This window comes from Ischnura elegans, chromosome 4, assembly GCF_921293095.1.
Source record: "Ischnura elegans chromosome 4, ioIscEleg1.1, whole genome shotgun sequence".
Classification (NCBI taxonomy): Eukaryota; Metazoa; Arthropoda; class Insecta; order Odonata; family Coenagrionidae; genus Ischnura; species Ischnura elegans.
In genome coordinates, this window is record NC_060249.1 from 26,120,796 (window position 1) to 26,148,319 (window position 27,524).

The 27,524-nt window shown below is 35.8% G+C and overlaps 1 protein-coding gene across 2 annotated transcripts in view; it reads right to left on the bottom strand.

Annotated features, from left to right (window-relative positions):
• Positions 1-1,496: 1,496 nt before the first annotated feature.
• LOC124157167 (TBC1 domain family member 23) overlaps positions 1,497-27,524 on the bottom strand; it is a 36,750-nt gene continuing 10,722 nt past the window's right edge. Inside the window, exons 9-13 of one of the 2 annotated variants that reach the window (XM_046531685.1) lie at positions 24,848-24,998; positions 18,336-18,505; positions 3,189-3,324; positions 2,360-2,554; positions 1,497-2,272 (exon numbers count right to left, since the gene is read on the bottom strand). In XM_046531685.1, the coding sequence (XP_046387641.1) occupies positions 2,191-2,272; positions 2,360-2,554; positions 3,189-3,324; positions 18,336-18,505; positions 24,848-24,998 (734 nt within the window). In that variant the 3' untranslated portion in view covers positions 1,497-2,190. Of the gene's footprint in view, positions 2,273-2,359; positions 2,555-3,188; positions 3,325-9,053; positions 9,870-18,335; positions 18,506-24,847; positions 24,999-27,524 lie in introns of those variants that run through there. The other variant, XM_046531687.1, reaches the window with a different exon arrangement.

Below are 27,524 nucleotides of genomic sequence, written 5' to 3' on the forward strand. Positions count from 1 at the left end.
TAAGCTCTAAAATTTTTGACCCAATTCGGAAATATAGGTACACAATTTAAAAGTATTATTCCAATTTTAATAAGTAAAGATGCCACAGGGTTAAGGGGGAATAGGTTCTTTACAAATATCATCAAATTTCAACGTGCTAGTATAAAACAATAACTATTTGTTCGTTTATAACTTACCCAGGCAAACTACTGTTGTGTTGCCCCACGACTGAGGGGTTTCGTATGGAATACCCCCAATTAAACAGAGGTCCTAGGAACCTCCCACAAGATATTTTTCAAAAAATTTGAAATTGTGAGTTTTTGCAATAGTATGTATAATATCAACTTTCTTGCATACATTATTGTCTGTTTTTCGCAATTTATTTTTTGGGGTTTAATGAAGATTTCAATCCAAATAATTTAACAGACTTTATCAGCATATATAAAATCATAAAAGTTTTTTTTTTGTAGTTTGGGCATTTGGTCACCCAGGTTGCCCATATACAGCACACACTCCAACCCAAAATTATCATGACAGACTACTCCACAAAATCTGAATATACCCTCAATATATATACTGTCAATTTCAAAGTTCAACAAAAAAAACTGGGAAGATATGCCGCAGGCGAACAACTGAAAAAACTTTTGTGGTATACTCAGGAAAAGAGAGGAGCAGTTAATTCAAATAAAAAGAGTTGATCGTTCCATTTTTGAATATGCTCGAATCAATGGAAACAAATACACATCACGACTACATTGCCAAAACACTGAAGACACGCATTTCCATTACTAAAAGACCAGAATAATTATGCTGATAGTACTAGACATCAGTGAATGCATATCTAGATAGCAAATCATGAAACCTATATAAGTTTATACAAGAATTGCCATGAGAAAAAATTCCCCTGGACCGGGAATCGAACCACGGACCTGAGGCTTTCCGGGCCACTGCACAGACCACTACGCTATCCAGGTTCTTTAATTCCCATGGCATTTATACCGAGGCTCATGGTACTAGGTACTTAGGCCCTCGCGGTCCATCAAGGATGGCAACGCGAGGGAGAAAGGACTTCCAAGAAGCCACAACCGGTTGAGAGCCTCAAACCTGCACTAAAGCCGCGCAAAGCAGTATTTGTGATATTTCTAACCCTGCCGCGTGAACGGCGGTGAAATATACAAGAACTGCCATGAGAAAAAAAATTCCCCTGGACCGGGAATCGAACCACGGACCTTTGGCTTTCCGGGCCACTGCGCAGACCACTACGCTATCCAGGTTCTTTAATAGTTCTCTTGATGGGTTAAGACCTGCCGTACTCCCAGTTGACTGTTGCCAAAGACAATCAAAAAACCAGTTACTGAGATATTTCCATTCCAGCTTTAATCGGCATTTAGATTTCCTGACCTTGAACATATTCACTGAAAGACCATTTAATATAAGGTTGAGAAACTTATCAGTTTTTCAGGATTGCTCACCATAAACATTCCAGATTGAATAGGGTAAAGTAATTATGATGGGAATTAACTTCACATATTTTAATGATCCACAAACAGTAGGTACATTAAATTCTCAAGATACAAATTAGAGATTCAAAAACAACAAATTAAGGAATGCTTTTTCCAGGAAGTTGGGGATATATCTAGGATACTATTTACTTTTTAAATAAATTTAACTCAAAAGCCTGACAGCTCTATTGTTCTCAAATTAACATATACATACTACATTTTGAACAATGCCCTACATCTGCTATTAATTCCTCTCTCAAAGCAAGAATATGGCTTACTTAAACCAAAACAAGAGCATCTAAAATTTTTGAAGTTCAAAAAGTCATAATAAATACATATATACACATAGGAAGTGCTTATTTTACAAAATTTGAAACTATCCAGTATTCACAACCATATATACAAATGGCTCATTTGTTCTTTCACACAAATAGTAAACGGAGGTTCATCATAATGGCTCGCAACTTACATAGATCATAGGACCACATTCTTCATGGCACAGTTCAAACACAATTACTATTTCCATAAAAGTGTAGGAGGTCCTACATGTAAAAACAATACTTTCCTTGAGGCCTGCACTGGGGAAAAACTATGTCAAATCCACAATAATAGTTGTGCATACTTCAGACAGTGGGTCAAATATAAACATTTTTCCATATGATCAACCGATTATTAAGTAGTGACACCGTAACAAAACATGATTCAAGCTTCAACTTTTGGGTTCCTTGAGGCTTTCCAGAATTAAGGTTGTCACAAGCTTTGTCGCTTCCGCTGCTTCAGGTATAAATATTCTGAAAAATAGGAGCAGGAGTATTTGAGGTGAAGTTGAGCAACACAATCATTTTAAAATAAATGAAAAACAACATTGAAATATTTACCTATCCATGTCTACTACATTCAATTCATCTCCCTCCCTGGTACCATAGTTGAATGTGATGACCTTAGGGTTCTTTTTCCTTGAAGTGATTTTTACAATAGCAGAAAGAGGCCTTTTCACGACAACATGTGCATAACCTTTCCTTGATGGAATTTCCCTCAGCAGAAATATATGACTCTCAGAGACGAGCAGGTAACTGATAGAGAGAAATCAACAATAAATGAAAAGATAATTCACACAACAAAATTTTTAAAAATTATAATGATTGATTACAACGCAGATGAGTTAATAGAAGTCTAACATCTTCATACACTTTACCCCAGTCTTTAAAACTTCACCGAATAAAAATTCACTCTCTCTTTCATAATGGAATTTTTTTTAATTTTGTAACAAAACTGTGATCAGCAGTAATTTCTTTAGAGGTATTACAGCCTTAGGGCCATATCGTTGGACGTAACGAAAGTCTTGATTTTGACTCAAACTTGACTTGTTTGTCATATTGGTACAGCAACATCTCACTTAAGTGCCAACTCAAATTGAGCTGTCAAGTTCCAAGATGTCCGCTGATACCACTTGAGGTTTTTTAAGTTAGATATCTATTGTAAAAAAGCTTCCTTTGCATTGAAGTTAGTTCCTAAATTACGAACAATAAATCAAACCCAACTGAAGTATCAAAGTAGAGTTAGGACTTAAGATTGAGTGAGGTTCTGGAATACAACCCGTAATAACAATTACATAGACCATTTAATTTAGGATGACCTTGAGATCTTTCTCGTTCAAGCATTTAATGAGTCCCAATCATTACTTTTCCAAGAGCCCCAAATTCTTACCTGTCATACATGCGTTTGTTAAGTTTAACTTCTTTACACTGGAATGACTCCACAATTTCTGGTTTTTTCAGCCATGCCTGTATTGATGTCACTTCTTGCCTCTCATCTTCTTCAGGGCTTTCAGTGTTAGATCCATCTGAAAAAAATTATCTCATTTAAAAGAAAGCAACAAATAGTGAAGCATATTCAATGCATTTTAAAGGGACAATTAATTCTATTTCATTCTTTAAAATATAAATTCACTTTTAGGATTTTTAACCCTATCGCAGTAGCTCGATTGCAAATCTTCCACCCTCTGCAGGAAAATTTTCCATGGATGCCAGAGCCTTATTTTCTGCCAGCAGGAGCAGAGCAGGTAAAACAACCTTATTCCCTCTCAATACTTTAACTGAGGACCCTAACCCCAAAGAGATGTATAAGTGGCATATCAGATAATGTGATTTAATTATTTCATTGGCCAAAGTCTACCAAAGAAATATTATACTAAGATTGCTCATTATTCTCTGTTTAATTTGTTACTAAACACCAAAGACATTGGATGATAATCACCCATATTGGTTAAAACCTTTCTATGCCTCTAATTTATTGTACTCTCCAGTCTCCAGAGCATATTTGAAGGAAAATGGAAGGCTAGAATCTAGAATCCTCAAGGGAAAGGAATGCGATGGCTAACAAGCAAGGGAGGGAAAGGTTATGGTACAAAGGAAGGATTGCCATTTCTCAGATTCATGAAAGAAAGTGTTCGAACTATAAAGATAAGAAGGGCATGAGACAGCAGAAATGAAGAGAGGGTCGAACGTTTTTATATGTTTTCCCCACAGTCACCAATGCACTCATACATATGTTCCCTGCAGCTAAAGGGATAAGAAAGCCATCTTAAGGATACACTCCACAGGATGTAAATCACCTTATAAAGATTATTTGCATTGCCTGGGATCTGAACCTAAATATCCCAAACATGCAGGTATTATTTTTGGCACTTCAAGAAGTTTCCTCAATATTTTTACCCATTTTTGCCTACTAATTGTAACTCACACCATTCAGAAATCCAACCACTAGCAAACAAAAAAGACACAATAACTAATTATTAACCATAGGATAATACAACACGTAACTTCCAACATTTTTTGCTCCTGATTGTGTTATAAACAATATGTTTTCAGGGGGCCAAGATCAATGCAAGGTTAGGTCAAATATTTTAAAATTTGCACTCACCATGATATTAAATATTTAAAATAAATGTGAAGTAAAGAAAATATAAAAGTACCAGTAGATTGATAGGAATTATTAAGACAGCTCAAAATGTCAGGCAGTACATAGCTTTGAAACCAACACAGGTCAGCCGAATTCTCTTCATCTCTTTCTCTTTTTCTGAACACAAAAAAACTTTATGTCTGCCTCAGGCCCCAAACGAAGCCAAGCTCTGCGGGTCCAATTAATATTTTCACCATTGTGCTGCACATCTCAAGTTTTTCAACCAGAATCTGATTTCCCTGACTTCCAGTCAGATTTTAATTTCCCTGAGAGGTATGCACCCTGAAATATGTTTGCAGGGTAGGGGTTGAGGCTAAAGCAAGTGGAGGTGAGGTGAGGTTTCTAAGCACGTGACTCCCTCGTAACGAATCAGATGGCAACAGGCATGGGTCTTAGGGTCTTGAAAATTTATTCACTCTCACACCTCCATTGTGTTAACTTCGTGAGTCTACTGGATGTGCTGTCAAACCTAATATGTCCCTAATAGTGGCTCTTTCCTTTACCATTTTTCCATCTAAATTTATCGCTTAACTTCATGTCAGGACCATGTCTTGAATAATAAAAATATAACGAACAAAACTAACACAAAGGATGGAACAAAGCATCACATCGTAATTACAAAGAAATTGTCTGTAAATTTAATTACTGATTTGACATGAAGCAAAAAATAAGAACCCATTGTCGGATTCTACTGAATATAAACCACAAAAGTACTAAGAAAATAATTATCTCCATGCAGGTCTCAAACTAAGACCTACAATTCTGAATAAGCACCAGACCATACATACATACTAACTTTTAGCTGTCAGAATTAATTTTATTTAAAATCTCGAAGCCTGAAGACCTTCTTTTGTTTGAACTGTTTCTTATATTTGAGGGAAGTGATTAATTATCCACAGCAAACTTCACATTTGCTATTTTAAAATGCACTACAGGACCTGTAGCTACCCTCGCCAAACTGCTAAATAGACTTTATAGAAGATATGATAATTGTAAAATGTAAATCCCAGTTCACATTTGCTTCAGTTGCCAACTACAAATTTCAACAGCCAAACCTAATATTAAAATAATTGGCATATGCAATACTCGTCTTAAAAATCCTGAAATGATAAAAATAGCCTATTTATCCATCTATGATAATTTTTATACTGTGTTTTTTGGTATGTAATTGGTACACTTCAAAAATGAAAACACTATTACCATGTACTGTTTTTCAAATTTATTATTTCAATATATATACTCTGTATAACAATATTAAAATTTATCTTCCTACTTCAAAAAACCACAGGAGCACCTCAACAAGGAAATAAATGTTTCCAAACATCAATAAATATAATTAATTAAAATATAAAAAGGTAATTCATTTTACCAACCCAAGAATAGCAAGAAAATCAGAGAGCCCATTACATAATATATGGTTTTTAGTATTAAAATAGTGATGGAAAAATGAGTAATGAGAAAATTTGCAAAAATCCAACACTTCCTCCAGTTGGGGAAATACATAAGGATATACATCGTAATTTGCCTCTGGCAAATTCTTTACATAAATTAAAGCATCATCAAGACACCTTTTAATGACACACACAGTTAATACACACTAATGTGTCAAGTTATACAATAATATTTTCTGAAAACTTGGTCTTTAAAAAACTTTTACTAAGTATTACTTCTGAAATAAAAATTATGGTCAAAAACTATTACATTAAAAAATTCCTATCAGCAAGAAAAGAAAACTCAACAGTAGCATTTAGATCAGTTATCAAAAAAATAATATAATCTACACAACCAAAAGGGAATGCCGCCCACCCTCATCAGCAACTAAAAAATATATAAATTTAAATAAACCATTCAGTATATAGATAATTACAGATGCACCAATGACTTCACATTTCTCCCACAATGTAAAACTCAAGAACTATTAAGTCATAAATATTTTGCATTAGCCCATTCAACCCCATTCTAGAGTTTTGTGCCATGAAGATGGATGATATTGTTTTCTCATTAGTCATGGACATGAATCTGCATCCTGGCAACACGTGCACATTCTCATTTTTTTTGGTTGAATGAGCTATAGGAACACAATTCTGCAAGTCCCATAGAATGATCCAAATGATAACTTAACCAAAAAAATACAAATTAATAAACATTCACACTTGAGCTGCATGAAACCATTAATGAATACCAAATTCCCTTCTGCATCCTGGAAGGCTACTTGGCTCTCCCATTGGGTAATTGCTGACATTGCTGCCCACGTTTCTGATGAAATTCTGGGATAGATTAACAGAGGAATCCATCACGATACAGCTTGAAGAGAATAACTTAAATTGCGACACAGGATATGCACTCAGTAGTGCCTGGAGGCCGATGCTGATGAGGATCTGATTGGCCCACGAACGAAATGCACCCACCAATCAGAAGAGACTTTGGGAGAAGGTCCACGACTGGTTATAAATACCAGGCAACAGCACAGCCCTCACATCAGCTCTGAAGATGGGAGCCAATTGTCCAAAACATCAGCGGCAAGTTCAACAATAACCCGAGTAACCTTCCAAGATGCAGGACGCCAGGAAAACACAACTGAATACTTCCCTACCGTGGCTTAAAAATCCAGCAAATCAGGAAAAGCTATTGCTACAATATTTCAATACCAGTTTCTAAAGGTAAAACTAGGCAGTATTTTTGAAGGAGCAGAGTTTGAATTTAGACATTATAATATTTAATATCGTGACCACATGATGAACCTATTTCAATTGACTAGCAAGGCTCAAAACCATTACCTAGAAACTTAAAATTCGTTTCATATTTCATTATCAGAAATATATTGACTCCACCTACACAGGGTAAGTAGCACTTCATAATACCTTCATTCCTTTACCATGATAGATAAGTGTACTCCAATATAGTTAATGTATACATTCAGAGGCATTGAGTAAGTACCCAACTTATATGTCAGTACCTGGATGAGAGCATAATACCTCAATTAGCAAATGAATATTGATTAGTGCATGAATACCTTGATAACCAGCATGAATTTAAGGCTTCCAAAATGATCAAATAATAATGACAGTATTTTCCAGTGTCTAAATATTCCTTGAAGAGGATATTCAGACCCTTTCTGAGGCATTCATAAATATCAACCAGGTATTCAACATTTCCTAAGGCAGTGAAATGGTTACTGTATTTTTTTGAGGTCTCATAATTGTTTGGTTATGCATCTAGTCCTAAAAGTATTAATGCATCATTAGGTATCCACCGTGGGCTACTAAAGAATTTTTTCTCAGTTGAGCTCCAAGAGCAATTATGAGCACCTCCATTCCCCCAAACAAGTAGTCTTTTAAGTGAATTATTAAGGAGCAAGTATCCAAGCAAATATAAAATAAAAACTCTTATGTGGGCAGAAAGTTTACAGTTTATGATTTAGAAGTAATAATAGCTTTTGCCTATTTCGTATCAAGGGTTTTAAAGAATACCAATTACATTTCATACTACATATGTACCTATATTGTTTGGGTTTTCAAGGCTACTTTGATGCCCCTTGCATATTGTGGGTGCGTGCCATTGCACCCGCAGCAGGCACGCTAATGATATCCATGAATTCACTTGGGTACTCCAATACAAATGAATGAATACATTTGACAGACTGCTAAAAGCACTTAAACAGTGATGAGTACAATTTTAAAACACAATGCATAAAGCTAATTTCCTTTTCCTTTCAGGAATAGTGGCCAATAACAGGAAAAATTACAAGCAGGTAGATTTTAACATTGAATCTCAAATAAAATAAACTAGCCATGTAACTCCATAATAGCATCAACACTTATTCAGTAAATACTTCACAGGACGGAAGTTATAACTACCGAAATGGGTAAACTTAAGGCTGACTAAAGGCTAACTGATACAGTTTCAACCATAACCAATCAGTTACACTGCTTTAGATGAAAATCAGTGGTGTCATGGTACTGGAATGCCGTTCCGGCACTGGTTAAGAAAATACTTAATAGTCAAATAACACTTTTATCAATTTTGGTACCTAAAATACACATTTGTAACCAAAACAAAAATTTATATTAAAATATGCAGACGTAACTTATGATGAAATAAACAAACAATAATATTTCTCTCGTAAAAAAAGTTAAGTAAAGGGCATTCTGGCACAGCTAATTTTACCACGACACCACTGGGGAAAACCACAAACAATATGAGCAAAAAAATTTGTGAAAAAGTATTTTCAATAAGCCACCTTCCTCATGACAAGATGTGCTAATCTCTCCTCTTTTCTCCCTCCTAGATAAACTACTTTACAAGTAGCCTAAGACTAGACAATAACAAATTACTACATTAATTATCAATGCAGAATGGTAAAATAATTGAGCATTCTTCAGCTATACTGGATACTGAGCAGTTTACCATATTAATGGTATCAAAAATTATAGAAAAAACTTTCTTGAAGCAAATCTGCCAACAATTACAAATCCATTACAATTACTAACATTCATACTTGCAAGCGAAAATTCAGCCTGTCTCACAGCTCTAAAATGAAATGCATTTTGGCACTTTTAATATATTTTTGTGAAGTTTCAACTTTTCCTATCAGTATTTTTGTATTAACAATATTGGCAGTAGCATACTTTCACCTTTGAGGGAAAGTGGAAATAACATGGATGGACTCAAATTGCTCCATTGATATTTAGGTTAGCATCAAAAAGATGCAACTTTTGAACTAGTCTTTCCACAAATCAGAACATACAAATTTTATACATCCTGGCTGATTTGTAAACCCAGAACAGTAGACCATAGGTCAGAGAAATACTCAGCCCTGACAGACAATATCATCACCACTTGTAATGGATTCATACAAGTAAATATTAAATCAACAAAGATAATCACAGGATGAATACCAGTGTTAACATAAAAATTACTATCAACAATTCAACCTATGAATAAGAAGTGAGAATAGCTTATCTGTTCAAAAATATTTACAAAAATGCAAAACAATAAGTATGAGAATCAACTCATTAATGGAAGGACTTAGATTATCTCTTGTGCAATGTCGTTAAGTTATTCATACATAAGATGTAATAACTTTTTGTTAAAAATCACAGATTGATCATAAACTCATAAGTGAGAAGTATCATATTTAAGCAAGAGATATATACATATAATATTGCACCAGAAGCTATTTTCACTGTAAATACAATGATCAAAATATATCTCATACACTGGAGCTGCTAATGCATTGAAGCAAAAACACTTCAGAGCATTATGCCTAGCTCGATTATCAATGACTCAACCCCTATTTGTGGCTTCAGGTAACATGAATTCACTTCTCTGTCCCATAAAAATTCACCTCTGGCCATTGATTAAACAATTCTCCTCATGACCCAAAAACAAGTCATTTCTTAATTTTCCATAGGCTGAGTTTCCTCCCTGAAATTTTGAAAGAAAGTTGCCATTCAGAGAAATATGTTTCCATTCACAAGCGCATTCCACTAAATTTTAACTTCAAATAAAATATGAATTAGCAAACTACAACTTGGTTTGAAAAGAATCTGAGGAGATGGCAGGGGATTATTAATTAACTTTTCCCAGAAAAAAAAAGCGAAACCAGAGCTGAAATTTTATGAGACAGAAATCATTAACTGGTAATCATCAAAGTACAATATTATTTTCTGAAACATATTTTCAAACAATGCATTACCCTAAATACTCTATATTTAAAACAGCTAGGGGTGGTAAAACAGAAAAGGTGTTTAAAAAAACCATCGACTGCTTCTTATGTAATAAATATGGAGTGTAACAGCAACATCATGCATGAATGAATTAATTCTGGATTCACAAAAACAACCATAATAGGTAAATATACCTCCACGTTCAGAACACTTATACAAAGGACTCCACCTGTATCACTGCCAAGATATCCAGTATAAGGCCCAATTCCAATCCACTTTGGGATATACTAAGTGTGCAAAACTTTCCCTGGTTTCCAGAAGTGCCATCACATTTTTGGACTTAGGGCTAACTTCACGACCAAAACAAGATATAGTATGGCTGGTGCAGCTGAAAACAAACTACAGCAATGCACCAGTCTTACTGAAAAAACATGGCAGGCATGGGCCAAGCATATGATCGTACCATTTGTTCTTAAAATATTACTCTATCCACCCAAGCTACCCTTTCAGGTTAAAAATGGTTATTAAACATAATGCACTTATATTCAGAAACCTCTAAGAGAAAATTATCACCTTATTTTTGACTCATATGTTCACCAGGTTAGTGTGTGAGCTTCCAAAATTTTTCACTAGAGATATAACGTTTCAGTTGAATTCCATGCACTTGTTAATGTTGAAACCCAGCTGATTATTTAAAATAATGCTTCAAAATTAAAGCAGCAATAGCTTCTTTAAGTATTTCTGTTTTTTTTTGCTCAGGACAATGTATGCAATGTAAAGAACTAAATTGAAATTGAAGCCCTTTGTCAACACATTTCATCCTCCATCCAGCAGTGGAATTAATTATTCTAACCTTCCAACAGATGCAATGATTCTCTAATCAACACTTAAATAAACCAAGGCAGTCAGTTACTTACAAATCATCATTTACAATCATAAACTTAACACATTTCCTTCAGCATACCGTAGAGCTAAGAGATTTATTTTGGTTTATAGCTCATAGACGACCACATTAGTGTACAAGACCTTCTGTCGTATATAAATCCTTTCCGGTTTGCTGATACACCCCCCAGATGAACTTGAACTCTAACTCACCAACATACGATTAAAGTACATGATGTATGTATTCTAAGGTGGTACAGATGGATTGGGATTCAGCCTAATTTATTTTCTCTACTGACAAATGAACCTGATAGTCCAGCCAACAACCGGAAAGGGAGAGGTAAACAATTGTGTTTTTTGAACAGAGGTAGGGCTGAGTTTCATGATGATCTCAATAACATCCCAGACAGAAAGGCTTAGAAAGAGGGACCATGGAGGCATTTAAGGTCAATTTTTTTAAACTTTTTCCTTGAAAAACTCCAAATCACGGCCTCTTGTGTAGCAAATTCAGGATAAAATATTAAACTGGATAAAGTTTACTACAAAAACTTCATTATTCCCAATCATATTATTGACATTCCCTATTCTGGTTTTCCTATGCTCCTGAAAATTAATTTATGTAAGAAAAATAGGCATAATCATGATTTGCAACAAAGAGAGGATGGAAAATTTGAATGGAGTGATTCAAACTCTTGGTAAAAATTTTGGGTATCCTAACAGAATCCAAGTCAAGTGAAATGATTTTTCATCATTGGAATTTTCTCACATAGTGAACACATATGGGTGGCTTGTTAAAGGCTAGTGTACATTTTTTCCCAAAAGGTCTTCTTCAAACATTAGCTTTAAATGTTAAGCTTTAGCTTTAGAACTGTGGCACTATATGCATGAACATATTGCATTGTAGCATTGTATTTCGATTTGCGTACTGTAAATAGCTTTTCCTCAGTGAAGATTTTCATATTAAGCGGGCACTAGATAGTGACATTTTGCAGACTTACCATTACCCACGGCATATTTTGCAAAATTTGCGAAACCATTTCCTCAGCATAACTACAGAATTTGCATTCTGGTTGAAAATCAATACGCCACTTACGCCATACGCCAATGACTCAGTATGTTTTACTTGGCATCTTAAGAATATATCAGATAATTCAAAATGTTTTCATCTCCAAGAAAAATATCATCAGTTTGACATGGGAGAGTTTTGCTGATAACAAGTTGTTCCTAAATATTTCCCTCTTCTCTCCTAGACGGCCTTTAAATGAGATATTTTTCCAAAATATGTTTCACTTACACTTACAAGGGGAGAAGCAGTAATCATTCTATTCTAATATGTAATCCATAATAATCAATTATAACCCCCACTGGTACAGGAATCCTTTCACTCTTCCAAGGGCTTCCTCTTTTCCAATGCAGGTGCAATTGTCAAAAAATAACTCATAATACTGACATTTATGGTAGATTTCACCTATACCATGGAGATTCTAGACTGCGCTAATACGTCAACTCAATTGTACCTCCATATAATCTTCCTTACCTAATAAAAACGAATTTATGTACAGGTATCAGTGAATTTTTGTACCTGAATTTTCAAATACTGCGAATACTTCATCATGATATTGGCGTTTTCCCTTCTGCTTACCACGAAATTCCATACCAATATCTTTTATTATCACATTTCTCTGCCAGAGTATACATTAATGATTTAATTAAATAATCCAGAAACCTCAGAAATCATATGAAGATTTCTAACTCATTAGGCTGAAAAGTATTATCTTCCCCAAGGATAAGCAGCAAATGTATGTTCCACACTTGAAAAGGAGCATACGTCGTGAAACACGTTTTTATTGTTCTCGTAACTCGATATTTTTTTCGAAGCAGGGGTCTTCGTAATGCGATCCCTGCGCGAGCTGGGACCTTTTGTTTGATTTCGGAGAAGAGGAAAGCGTCAGAGTGGGTGAGGCGAGTGCTGAATGGAGGGGGATAGCGGATCGTGGGAAATGCCCTACGGTTGCTATCCCACGGCACTGAGGTTCTCCTGGTGGGGGGAATCGGGGATTTTCGGATTTTTTCACCCGACCATTTTCGGTTCCCCTCGTCGAACTCTTTTCACCGCTAAAATCCACGAATTTGATGTAATTCGTCAACTTGCGTTAAACGGCGCTGCGAGCACTAAATGACTACAGTTCTCTACATTTTTCCGAGTCAACTACCAACGACGTGCGTGCGACAGTGTATGACGCGTAATTCAAAGTATTCGAGGTATTCGAGGCGGTACTTTTCGCATAACTATTCGAAACCTCGAATATCGAATACTTTCTAATATTCGAGGTATTCGAGTATTCGCGGATACTATTCGCACATCTCTAGTTTTATTCTTATTCGTCTTCGGACAATGGCCCTTCCGAAGACACAAGTGAGAACTTTAAAAGATGGACTGAAAATAATTGATAATGAAGACAAGAATCCGGGCTAGAAATACGTGAATATTGCAGAACGCCTCGGTATGTCCGCTAGCACATGGCAGCAGGGGTGGGGGTAGAGCGAGATCCCTGGTGAAAACAAGAAGTGGGATGAAGCCGAGGATCAGGTGGGCGTGCCGCTGACGATTAACGCCACATTGCCTCAATCATATTAAAAATTTAATTGCTAGAAAGGAGCATTTCAAATAATAAACTATTTTTAACCTTCTTGATCCATCTCATAACCAATCATTGCGACGGCGAAATCAGTTGTTTGAGGTATAACACGCACATTTCTCTCGTAAATACGTGTACTTGAAATGGCATTTGATGGATAAGAATTTTTACAGTGAAATAGCATTGAAAATTCTGAGTGGAGTGCAAACATTTTTGAGCAAGGCGTGTTCCTTTAGGATATTTGAAAGAGATATAATTCGAATCAACAATATGACCTAAGTGTTTTGATAAAGTAATAATATTCCTGTAATCAGCTAAAATCTTGTTTGAATCCATTAATGAATATCATAATTTGCAAAAATCCAGCGGTTCCTGGGACATAGGCAACCCGGACAAACATTCCTGCATCAATCGTTTTCCCGCATTCATCATTTTTTTCATCCATCCCCCTGAAAAACGACAGATCGAGGTTCCAGTGTATATGCAAGAACCAAGCAACAGCCAGGATCGTCCCCGCAACTTTAGTTGATACAAAAATCATAACTTCGTAAGATACATTGTAGTGTACCAGAATTACTCTCCTAGACAGAAAAAGATGCTAATTACTGTGAATACGAAAAGAGATGTATCAAAGAGCTCCATTTTGATGGAATGAAAGACTATACTTTCGTCTGATGAAAAAAGGCAAGAGATCAATCCAAGTTAAGAGGGGAATGTGTGGTGTTCATTGAAGAAGTTAATTTTCGTTTATCTCGTAATTCTGACACAATTACCATCAACATTCCTCATTATCTTTTCCTTTTTATATCAAACTAAACATTTAGAATAGAAATTTCATAATGGGATTGGAAAAATGAAAATATATTTTAGCATGCCTTGTTGCATTGCCCAGTCCAGAAATTATGATACTCAACTCGATACTCACAAGTAGTTTTCAACTCTACTCGAGATCAAAAAGTGCTCCTTGCACATCCCTAAGTATGTATTATGATCGACAATCACCACATCAGCTATGAATATTCAGTAAAAAGCACGAAATGAATTCAAAAACCCATTGTATCAATAAATGAACCAAATTCACCACAAAACTATAACAAAAATATAACAAAGATAATTATTTTTGATTCGTAAGTTGGTCGATTAATCAGGAGAATATATCAGAATAATTTTTACACATATACATGAATACATTCCCTGCCACGTGTCGCCATATGGTGTCTCACATGACTTCAAATGCTATTTAGTAAACTCCATATAGCATCTCATTACGATGCTACCATTTTATTTTATCGTGCATTATAGTCTACCACAACAAGCATAACCAAAAGACTACTACATATAACAAACTGAAAAAGGTGGTGAACGGTTAGTGATATAGTTATCACAGCATCGTCTCTTGAGAATTGTCTAACATTGGACAAAGCAGTTATATGATCAGAAAATCAGAAATTTGTAGATGATGGGTGTAGTTCAGAAAAAAGAGTTCACATCCAAAATAAAGTTGACAGCATTCAGTAAAGTTAATACCTTACACCATCAGCTCTGAGCAATCACTTTCGACCACTTTGTTCAATGCTCAATAAAAAAAAGGTTTAATATAGTTAAGCTTCATTCACCACAGCTGCATTTGAAGTAACTTCGTGTGACTTTGGAGATGAAAACTTGAGGAAACTGCCAGTGAGTTGACAATGACTTAAAGAGGTGTGACTTGATAAGGCTAAAGTAAGCAAACACTTAAAGCTGAATATTAACCAGCCAATATTGTAAGGAACAAAAAATTCGGAGAAATAAAACACACAAAGGCCCACTAGAGAGAAATTGCGTTATAACACCACATAGATTTGCTACTAAAGCATAAATTAATAGCCACTCCTCAAAGACATTCAAAACAACCTACTATTCAAGATCAGTACATTCACCACTTTATGTCAGTAACAGGCAATGGTCAGACTGATCCTTCGGTTCACAATTCCACTGGCTTCTGAGCTAGGATTAAAACTGAACCAAAAAGAATCTGTACCCGAATGACTAACTCAAAACCCAGTTTAAAACTTTTCTCAGAAATCATTCATGATGCCCCTGCACTTAAGTAGAGTGATGCTAAGGAACCAATTTCTTATGAGATAATTTGATGAATTATTTTCGATAGTTTTCGTAATAACATAACAATCATTCATGGGACATATTTGTAAATTAAGCAGTGAAAATGAAATATTTGATTAAACTTCCAGCAGATGCACCAAATCCACTTGTGAGAGTGCCGTAACAATTTTACCACAAACATAAACCTAATAACTAGGGTAAAGGTATTTTTTTATGTAAAAGGGCTGATTAAGGTGTACACCTATTATGTTCATATCAGTGAGATTTGCAGATGACAGGATGATAATTAGCCAGTCAGCTGGAGGGCCACAGGCTCCAGTGGATGTCTTAGACAAGTATTGCAGGGTATATGAAATGAGGATTAATCACAACAAGACTGAAGTCAAGTAATGAAAAGCATCATGAGCTAGAAATGTGAGGATAACGTGAAACGTAGGTGGCCACAACTTTAAGCAGGGGGAGCATTTCAACTAGAGAAAAACAAATAGAGCAGTTAGGACATATAGAAGAGAATTGCATTGGCAAGGGGCGTTCATGAACAAGAAAGAGCTGATGAGAGGACCATAATGTAAGAGTATGATCAGGAGTTAAGAGCTTCACAGTACAGAAACATAGAAATTGAGGAAGGAGTATTAGAAGAGACTAAAGTGTAACAAATGTGGGCATGGAGGACGATGGCGGAGGAGACGTGGACAGAGAGGAAGAGGAATGACAAAGTGCTGGATATGGTGGACAAGGAGAGAAGATTTCTATATATGACACAAGAAAGGACAGAGGGTGGTTTCAATGGAGCGAGTACTGTGCGTGAAGGCAATGTTAAAACCTGATATAGAGGAAAGAATGCTTGGTACATGTGGAAGGGGGAGGAAGAGGATAGGACTAGAATGAATGGGGACAGTCCTTATTGTGTATTTAAGATGGAGGTCCATGATGGGAGTGGAGACGGTTGGAGTAATTCACAAATGCTCCTTCCCAACCAACCTTAACTGATACAATACTTAAAAAAAATAAATACATACGATGCTACAGCAGTATATTTTACTACTTGACACTGAAACTATGTTGCTAATCATTTTAGTTCATACTTAAAGGGAGCCGTTTCTCTCCCTCAATCGGTTTCATCGATATGCTATGTTGAAACTTAAAGATTATCATTTATTTTTTAACTAAATAACCATTTCTTATTGATTTATTTTATGGTTGATTAAAAAAATCAATTTTTAAATAGCTGCTAACTTTTTGTATAATTTTCAAATTTAACATGAGAAAAAACTTGTCGTCGAAGTATTAAGTATTGCATTGCAAGTCTCACTACCTATCAGACCTAAGCACAGGCAGACCATTATTCTCATTAATACAGAACTACCATTCCATTACAGACCCAGTAGGGGCTTTCTCTAACTCATTAACTAATTGTTGTTGACAAAGTCCTCTTTTGCAACGACACCCACTTATCGAAAGTGAGTTTCTGTAACTCACCTTAACGACAGCTTATGTTGCCACTTTTTATAATCATTAATTACTGCAAAACGTTATGATGCTTTCCACGTCCTTTGGAAAAGGGTTCATATAATTTTTCAAGTAAAAAAACCTTTATCGCTTTGTTGTAGCAGAATAACAACTTCACCACGTACTGAGCAACCAATACCGAATGACATTATGCCGATAAGCTTAAGACATGCTCTCAAGCATCCGGATAGGCTATCGACATTTTTCGTAAGAGCTATCAAGAAAATATTGTTAAGCAAGCATAAAGAAAACCAATTGTCGTTAGTTAATATTTTCGATAAGCTAACGACGTAGCAACATCGATAAGACTTGCTATCGAGTTAGAGAAAGTCCCTAAAGGATAGCATTTTGCACAGGACACAGCAATCAATACATTTTTCATGAAAATCTGATACGATGTGTTTAGAGATATTTAACCCCTTAAATTACAGAAGTGACAGTGAGGCTTTATTACATCAATAGAAGCAGCATATCATTTGAAAGATTAATTTACGAGCTTCAAAAAAGTTTTTAAATTTTTACTTTATCTTAATTAGATGAAAAATTACAGACATTACTAAGCAGAAGAGCCAGTCATATTTTTTGCAAAAAGATGAATTCGGTAACTCGAATGTCTCGCACAGTTTTCAATGTTGACATCTGAAAATTGATATTCGTGCTTGCATTACCACATTTACGTGACAATCAGAGAACTTTTGAAACATAGGTGACTTTTCTTTGCTTTTACCCACTTTACACTATCCCAATTTCTAAACTTAAGGTCTCTAGGAAAATGTAAATATGGAATAATACTATGAGTTAATTCAATTCATGCACATTCATTTCAGAAAATTAATACACCAAGGACTGGCAGATGGGACAAATACATGTCATCCTCCATGTGTTAGCTAGGATATTTCAGTAACAAAATTTAATGCTAAAAAATATTTTAAGAATTTCTGAAAACCTTAATGAAATAATGGCCATGGCCTAAGTTTTTCAATCTCATAACAAGTCATGTTCCATAATTTATACAAAGAATAATTTAAACTGCATAAACCTCTTTAACTTGAAGAAAGTTTTAAAAATACTGAACAAAATAAGACTCATACCTCCTTCGTGATCATCATCAATACTGAATACAGGAGCCATATTGCGGTAACGTTTTCCCACTTTATCATTTCTGCTCACATGCCTTTCCACAGACTGGTTTCCATTTGGATTGACAATGTAATCCATGAGCTTCTCTTTCACTTCAGCTGATTTGCTTTTCATAACAGCACTGTCGGATAAATAAAAATACATTGCACAACTTATTAACTCCTGATTAGACATAAATGGAGATGATAAAGCATAGAAGATAAAGTTAATTCTCATGAAACATTTTTAGGATTATAAGAAATAGTGTAATACTTTCATAACAGCCTTAACTTCCTTGCTCATTGCACCAATCTCAAATGCAAGTTATATGAATTTTGAATTGAATTGTAAGAATACATAGTACTCCAAGATAAAAAAGTAAATTGCATGAATCTCTAATATGAATTACAGTAGGAGCTCAATATATTGAGTGCTCTCAATACCAAGTCTAAGACGAGATGGGAGACGGCTAGAATAATTCGAATATGCTCTCAGCAAACTAGAGATGGGTCAAAAAGAACCCAACTGCCAAAAAGAACTGTTCACTTAAATGAACCGGTTTGAAAATGAATAGTTCTCTAAAACTCCCTGTTCACTGTTCAGGTATATGCTGCAAAATTGCGGCATATTCGGACCAACAGGTATGCTCACGACGAGATATTTTGAACTGCAGCTTACTCCAGCAAAAGCGTAGTGGTAACAACAGATGGCAGTTACGACATAGATCATCCAAGGCCATTGAAGTACATCATAGACGACTGAGACCCTCCCCTTCCTTCTCTGCCATTCCCTCCATCCACGAATGTGAACACTGTTCATTGAGCATTTTAGCTGCTGAGCGGTTCGGACGGGTGTTCAAAATATTAGGTTCGTTTTAGCTGTTCTTCTTCTCAGCATATTCATTTCTCGGAGGGCGTTCTTTTCCCCTCGGTGTTCATTTTGCAAAGGGTATTCTTTTCTCAGAGGGCATTTTTGGAGGCCGTTCGTTTCCTCTGGCTGTTCATTAGAGCTCTTGCGTTCATTTTGATTTTGCGATCATTTGAACTTTCGCGTTTGATGAACAGGATGCGATGGTTCAGGTTCACGGTCAATTTATGGCTCGGTTATCTGTTCGTAATTTTTGCTATGGTTCAAAATTAATTTAAACATTAGGTTTAAACTTTATTTTGATTAGTTATATTAATGCAAAAATGTATTTCAGCAAACGGAAAAGTTAAACATACATTGTTTAACTATATTATATCCTCAATATATTTTGCTATGAAATTATTCGTATCAACTTTTAACTGGGTTAATCTATATTTTACCGTGTGTTGCTTTAAGAGGTCTGAACTTACGATTTTGAGAGACAAAAATTTTGCTTCAACTTTCCTGAAATTACTTGCTTGAAGTGTAATTAACATCAAACGGAAAGTTCTTGGTACTCTTCCGGAGAAAGTCTACGGAGGCATATATCCATCATTTTTGAAAGAATGAAAACAATATGTTATCTACTGCAATTTTATTGGATGATATTAGGTTTGTCACGTCGTCACATTTCATGTATTTTATTGTGACCACTTAGGCTAGTTGCACATAAATACACCTCTAAAGGGCTAACTCTCTCTTTCCTTTCAATGATTAACATTTAAATATGTTACAGAAATCCATGGGTGTAACAGATTCCACTATTTTTTACATTCTACCAAAAGTACAAATTTAGCAATACAACTGATTATTTCTCACCGTCTTACGCATGCTATTATTGACAGTTAGTTGCATCGTTAGAGTGATTTATGATTATCCGGGATATCTAAGATATCTAAGAGAGAGATTCACAAATGACATTTATACTAAAAATATTTATAAAGAACAGTTAGCTGTGTACGTAAGTCTAAATTGCTCATAAGAGCAGCATTTTCAAACTTTTCTGGTGCTATATACACGAATAACATCAGATGCTGGGTTGATAAATATTAATTCTGGCTTATTCTACTAGTGGACAAGAGATAATGTCCTGCACACGAATAAACAAGTTAACGCCAGGGACAGAATTTGCTTGAAATTATTGCTATGATAAGCTCCACAAACCATATGATACCATACTAAGCTTTCATTTATTGTAAACGTCTGATAAACAGTATTTTCTACCTGCATGACCGTGATTGTCCGCCATGAACAGATATTTTGAACTGTTCTTTTCACTGAACAAGTTCAAAGTGAAAAGTTCATCAAAATGAACAGTTTAACCCACCTCTAGCACAGTACCCTGATAGCAAGTAGCACATGGCTGCAATAAGGATTATTAATACCCTATCAAAGAAAGGAAACTTTCTGACCATAGACAATTTTAATAGGTGATTATTAAGAAATGTTTCCGTTAGCTCTGTGCCTCATGCATGCACTGGTAATCTCAGGCGATGTAAAACTCCTATCTACTCGCATAGAATCTAGGTCCCTGTGACATCATGTGGAGTGGCTCCACTTATCCGTATTTTTCCACCCATATCAACGTTACCCTGATTAAGCAGTGTTATTTCCAGCATGAGCAATTTATTTATAGTTATAGACCGTGATATTTCATCAAAACTCTGAATGTCATTCTCTTTGGACATAAAATAACAGCAGATAAATATCTTTGAATCAACACTGATATTAACCATCCTGATGTCGGGACACGGGCTCCAACATCTAAATTACAATGTAAAATGATGTTGTTCCATATAGTCGAGGAAAGATACGCGAAAAAAGGCCATAATAAAGAAATTTTTGCGTCCTGGACGGATCAGAATGCGGTTTTTTGCATTCGCTTGCAAAAATTATTTGTAAAAAAGTTACCATATTTTCATTTGGGAGAAACCTTTAGTTGCATTGTTGCAGGCCAAAATGCACTCGGAAAATGCAATTTCTGAGACGCCCTTTGGAAAACGTAATAACTTTGTAGAAAAGAGTCAGAACTGGCCCGGAACGGGTACCCGGGGGTTTTTGAGGTCGCTGATCACGATTATGATGTTCAAATTGACACCCGGACCACCTGGGGCTCAGGAACACCGTCGAACGTCATCTCCGTGGAACTGTCCCAGAGTTCATGGGGGAAAGGAAAAACAAGCAGCATCCGGGGGTTTTTTGGGTTGCTGTATTCAAATATGGCATCGGCGAACCTCCCCCGGACACCTGGTGCACCAGAACCTGGACCTGGACGTCATCCCCAAGAACTTTCTTTAATAGCAAACTATCCGTAATTTCGTGTGGTTAAATAACCACGGGAAAAAGCAACCCTGGTATATAATGGTCAGTATTACCGGTTACTATGATTGAAATTATTCCGCACATTAAGCAATCAATAATGCGACTGAATTGATTTGATGAAAGAATGGGTAAGGATGTGCCTTGAATATTGAATTTTTCGTATTTCAATGATGCATAATGTAGTATGTAATTTTACACCAAACTAAATAATAAACCAACCATTACAAAAAATAAACCAAAATAATGAATTGGTTACGCTTACGTGTAGTAGAGTTAGTTTACCAGACATAAACAATCACTTCCAGCCTTAGCAACCACTTTGAAATCCTGAATCAAATCGTACGTAAAAACGATATGAGTGTATCGCCATTTACTTTACATTGAAATTAAATGTCGATATAAAATGAAAACTATGGTTGCCATGGAGCCCTTATTATAACGAAACATCTATATTACCGATCAGGTACTACCCTGAAAATATCGGAGAGGTACGGTCAATAGCAAAGGAGAAAATGAGTCCTATCGATATAATTTCATATCGATATATTTTCATTAGGAATCGTTACCCATCAACATTATTTGCATGTGTGCATAGAGCTTTTCTATCTTAACAAAATATTAAAATTTATATGCCCGTAACTATGTAAATAAGTATAAAAAAGGGATCTATCGAATGCACACTTGGATCGATAATTACTTCGGCTCTAATCATTCGATCCGCTTGATTTAACTTTTGTCGGATAAAACACATTATTAGCTTTTATATATCTGACTTTCATATTCAAAACTTGATTAACAAAAAAGTTATTAGCGATTAAAGCGTAACTAAGGAGATTAGTATCGATATAACTCGCACATGAATCGATCGAGCGGAATGGTCATCATTGCAAAAGTTGACCATTTTAATAATATTATTACCCTGAAAATTTCATTAATCTAGCTTGAACGGTTGCTAAGATATTCAAGATTGTATGCCCCACAAAAAAATGGCGACAATGATTTTTCGCGTGCAGGATATTTTTCGGAATTTAATTATGAATTAACCAAGAAGGTTACGGGGAAAGCAGGCTGAAACGTTAGGGTTCGAAGAACCCTAAACGGTTTTTCTAGGAGATTCCACATTTTCATATAGCACATGTCTCAAGGCCGAAATCCGAATTTGAAAATTCGCCCATCACGACAATGTAAAATCGAAATCGTTTATTCCTCGGAATTGTTTCTACCAAATGAAAATATGGTAACTTTTTTACAAATAATTTTTGCAAGCGAATGCAAAAAACCGCATTCCGATCCGTCCAGGACGCAAAAATTTCTTTATTTTTGCGTATCTTTCCTCGACTAATATGGAAAGTATGCTCTCACTCACCATCATGTCAGGGGAAACACTCGGTTCTTTTGCGATTCCTCCGTGGAAACTGACCATGGAATGGATTTTAGAAAGAATCTTCCAGTGAACTGAGCAAATAATATTGGGTCTTCGCTTTTGAAAAGTCAGTAGCCGATTGGATAAATATTGGGCTGACAAAGGACTGCCCATGGAGAGTAGAGTTGAAAGGGGCATAAGCCATCAATTAAAAACATAAACTATCATTGTAGTGGCCCTCGTAGAATAACTCGTGTCATCAGTCGTGACATAATCATCGAAGTCAAGTTCAAGAAGTGAAAGACAAGGTAGTTACTGGTTATTAAGGGATGACTTAGCTCCATTAGATCAAATTTGTTACAATAGGGGCCTAGTACTTGGATTAGAAGAAGAGCGAAACATTACGAGAAGACAAATCACCCAGCTTGAGAGTTGAAAGTCCCGGCACTATATTTGCAGAAGAATGCAGATGAAGCGTTCCCCATAAGATTTTATCGACTTGTCCTAAAATTTCATGAGAATTTTCTCGTTGATGAGCAGAAATTCAAAGATTTAGATAGTCATTCGCATGGACTGTCATGAAAAAAGCGTTAAACCAGGCAAAAAAGTCTTGAGCGGGAAAAACTTTTAATACCATAAATGTGGAAAATCGCAGAATGCAGAAACACTAAATAAGGGTAATTTTTACATTGTTCTAATATGGAATGAATCAGGACCCCCCAAAAAAAACGCTACATTCAGAAAAACATTAAATGCGAAGACATTAAAACCAGATCCAACTGTATTTACTTCGTAACGTGGAATACATTTTTTACCTTTCGTTAAAAAATTTTAGAGGAGGCACGTTAAATACTGTCTCCAAGTAATTTTATGGTATCTTGCCTTTGATATAACCCACATTATTGAATCTGAAACAGTTAATTTTGAACCTGAGTTGATTGGAAAGTATTGAATGACATGTTTACCATAAATTTTGTTCAAATCTTATTTTCTATCCTTCATCCGTCTAACATATATATAGCATGTATAACATTTGAGAGTTGGTATGTACACCTATTCAAAATACAATCCCTTGAGTCTCAAAATTGTGTGATGCAACTTTCAGTTGCAACCTTGTTTTAGAAACCCTTTATAGTGATGTTAGGACCTCCTCCCACTAGGGGCCTGCATTGCAGTGTTCTTAGACCTCTACCAGAATACACGTACATAAAAAATGACTACTTGTAGCTGCAGGCCAAAGCGTAATTCAATGCTTAATTCAAAAATTTTGCAAAGCATGTTTTAAAATACATTCTAAAAAACTTGGGAGTGAGAGCAAGGAATTTTTAAGGTCAGTATGTATGAGACATACTTCACATTTAATGGACATACTTCATTTATTAGAATTCCTGTCCCAATTTTGGTCTCAGAGATTCTTGCCCTTCAAAAAATACCCTAACAAGAGCCACAATAGCTCTATATTTGTGATCCTTTTAAGGTTTAAATGTTTTTATTTTAAATTAATTTTTTTCTTTGAGGTATGGAATGGTATTTGGAATAGAGAATCAGAAGCTATGGTCATTTTTGCCATTGGGAAGAGTAAGAAAGGAGGAGTGGAGACAAATCCATCATCGCCATTAGCCTGCTCTTAACCAAAGGTGTCAAAGGAACCAAGGGTTAACAACCCATATAAAAGATAGCTAGTGGTGCACTTGAAATGCCCTCCACAAAGCACATATCCAGGGATCAGGCAGTCTCTGAAAAAATCTCAATATTTGATCCTGGGCCCACCAGATGGTATGCCAAAACTCTATCCACCTCACAAACCCAATCCCCCTTCCTCTTTGAGTTCTCCACAACTTAGATGCATATTATTGTCATGCATCAGCTGAGAAAATAATGATGATAAATTACCTTATTTTTCCAAAGAGATCCTGAGAACTGGAGCTGGGACGAATGGTCTCAGATTCTTCATCAATTATTCCAGGCATGCAAACTAAACAAGACTGAGGATTGTGCTCCTGCAAGCAGGTGCCAACGTCGTCCCCCAAGAAATCATGAATTGCTGTAAGAAAAAAAAGCATCACTCAATAAAATCAAGTACAAACAATTTTGCTAACAATGAATGAAAATACAAAGTGTGAACAAAAATGCAACCACCTTGGATTCAAAGTGTTTTTAAGTCAAGAACAAATTAGAGACTAAAAATTAAAATTAATCATTAATAATATAGCTGTAAAGTTTGTACTTAGTTACTATACTACTAGAATATTAAAAAAATATAAGGAGCACCGCACCCTTCTGATAATAACTTCAGCCTTCAGTGTCTTAACAACCGGTTACCCGCCCTACCTGTATGAGAAATTCATGAGAAAAACTGAAGTACACAACATACCCACCCGAAAACATATCATTGACCTCCATATCCCACAACATCACACACCTCATATGAATAAATAGTTCATAGCAACCGCCTCACAAATATGGAACTCTCTTCCAACCCAAATAAGAGGCATTATAACAATCGATAAATTTAAACAGCAACATATGGGTTTCTGAAAAATGCCTCATTAATGTCATGTTGAATTCCTCTTGTTTGTATTCATGTATGTATTGGCTAATTATGATTATTATTATTATTACATTGATAGGCATGTGAATAAATGGGAACTGAGTACAGAATTGTGTAAAATTGCAGTGTTATCCTAATTTTTTTAAATAAATACAGTCGGATCCGGATTTAACGTCTTCGCATTTAACGTTTTTCCGCATTTAGCGTTTATTTTTTTGGGTCCCGATTCATTCCCTATTAGGACAATGTAAAAATTATCTGTATTTAGTGTTTCCGCATTTTGCGTTTTTCCGCATTTATGGTCGTAAAAATTTGTCCCGCTCAAGAATTTTTTGCCCGATTTAACGTTTTTTCATGACGGTTCATCCAAATCTTCAAATTTATGCTCATCAACAAGAACAGTCTCATGAAAGTTTACCAAGAGTCGATAGAATCTACCGGGGAACGCTTCTTCAACTGCTTTCTTCCGCGAGCGCAGCACTGCGACCTTCAACTCGCAAGTAGGGTGATTTGTCTTCTCGTTACGTTTCGCTCTCCTTCTGATCCAAACACCAGGCACTTTTTGTATCAGATCTGATCTAATGGAGAGCTTAATAACCTCGAACTACCTTATCCTTCACTTCTTGAACTTGACTTCGATGATACGTGATGACTGATGACACGAGTTATCCTCCGAGGGCCACTACAATAATGGTTTTCTCGTTATGTTTTCAATTGACGGCTTATGCCCCTTTCAACTCTACTCCCAACGGGCAGTCGATTATTAGTCCAATATTTTTTCAGTCGGCTACTTTCTCTTTTCAAAAGAGGAGGCCCAATATCAATTGCGCAGTTCACTAGAAGATTCTTTCTATAATCCATTCCAAGGTCAGTTTCCACGGAGGAACAGCGAAAGAACAGAGGAAGTGTTTCCCCTGTCGTGACCGTGAGTGAGAGCATTCTTTCCCTGCGGAACAACATTATTTTACATCGTAATTTAGATATCCCGGAGCCAATTTATCGACATGCGGCTGGTTGATATCGCTGTCGATTCAAAAATATTTATCTGGCGCTAATTAATGTCAAAAGAGAATGACAATCGGAGTTTTGACGAACTATCACGGTCCATGACTCTAAATAAATCGCTCATGCTGGAAAAAAATACTCATGGTAGAATAGACGAGCGCGGAAAAATACGAAAATCCGGCAGGTATCCCGTGGTGGTTGACTTCGACATCATAACCCTGACGAAATTGCCAAACTCCAGAGGCACTGACAATTTTTTGGATGAAATCCAGTTCTGTTGAAGATTAAACCTTTTCACTTAACAGCGTTTAGCTAATCGTTATTCAAGGTCCAACCAAATTTTATTAAAAGCTGCCGAGAAACAAGGCGAGTCGGAGTCAAGGTGGTCAGCGCACCGCGTAAGCAACTTCTCCCGGTTCCATTCGACCTGCATAAGGCCGCGGATATATGACAACGAATCTGGTGTTATCATCGAGTTGAATCACCATCGACTTGTATGCATACTAAAATAAGATTCTACTTTTTTGGATGACCTCCAAATCCAAAATGTGCGCATAGGAGGCTTTTGAAAGGCTCATAAATCCCTTGTTTTGCCGAGGCAACAGAAAACGTTAAGTTGGCAAAATTCCAGAAAACCTCCCTTTTACTAGATATTCGGTAGTTGAGAATTCGGGATGAGCGATCTTCTGCTGTCCCTTTATTTCACTCATTCCTCATGATTTTTCGAGTACCTACTTACACCTTTTCTTATTATATTAGAAATGCTGTAGTCACCTACATGTCACTTTACAGAAAAAATTTTAAATTTCATCGAGACCACTGAAATATGCATAAAAATGGAATCACTAATGTCCATAATAATAATCTGTGCGGGAATGCTTTTAAGTTGATGTTAATTAGAATTTTCTTAAAATATTACATTAAAACAATTGTCATCCTCTCATTACTTATTTTTACTACCCATTTTTTTAGCTGATTCCTGAAAAGTATTACCCAACCTTCATAGGGCAGAGA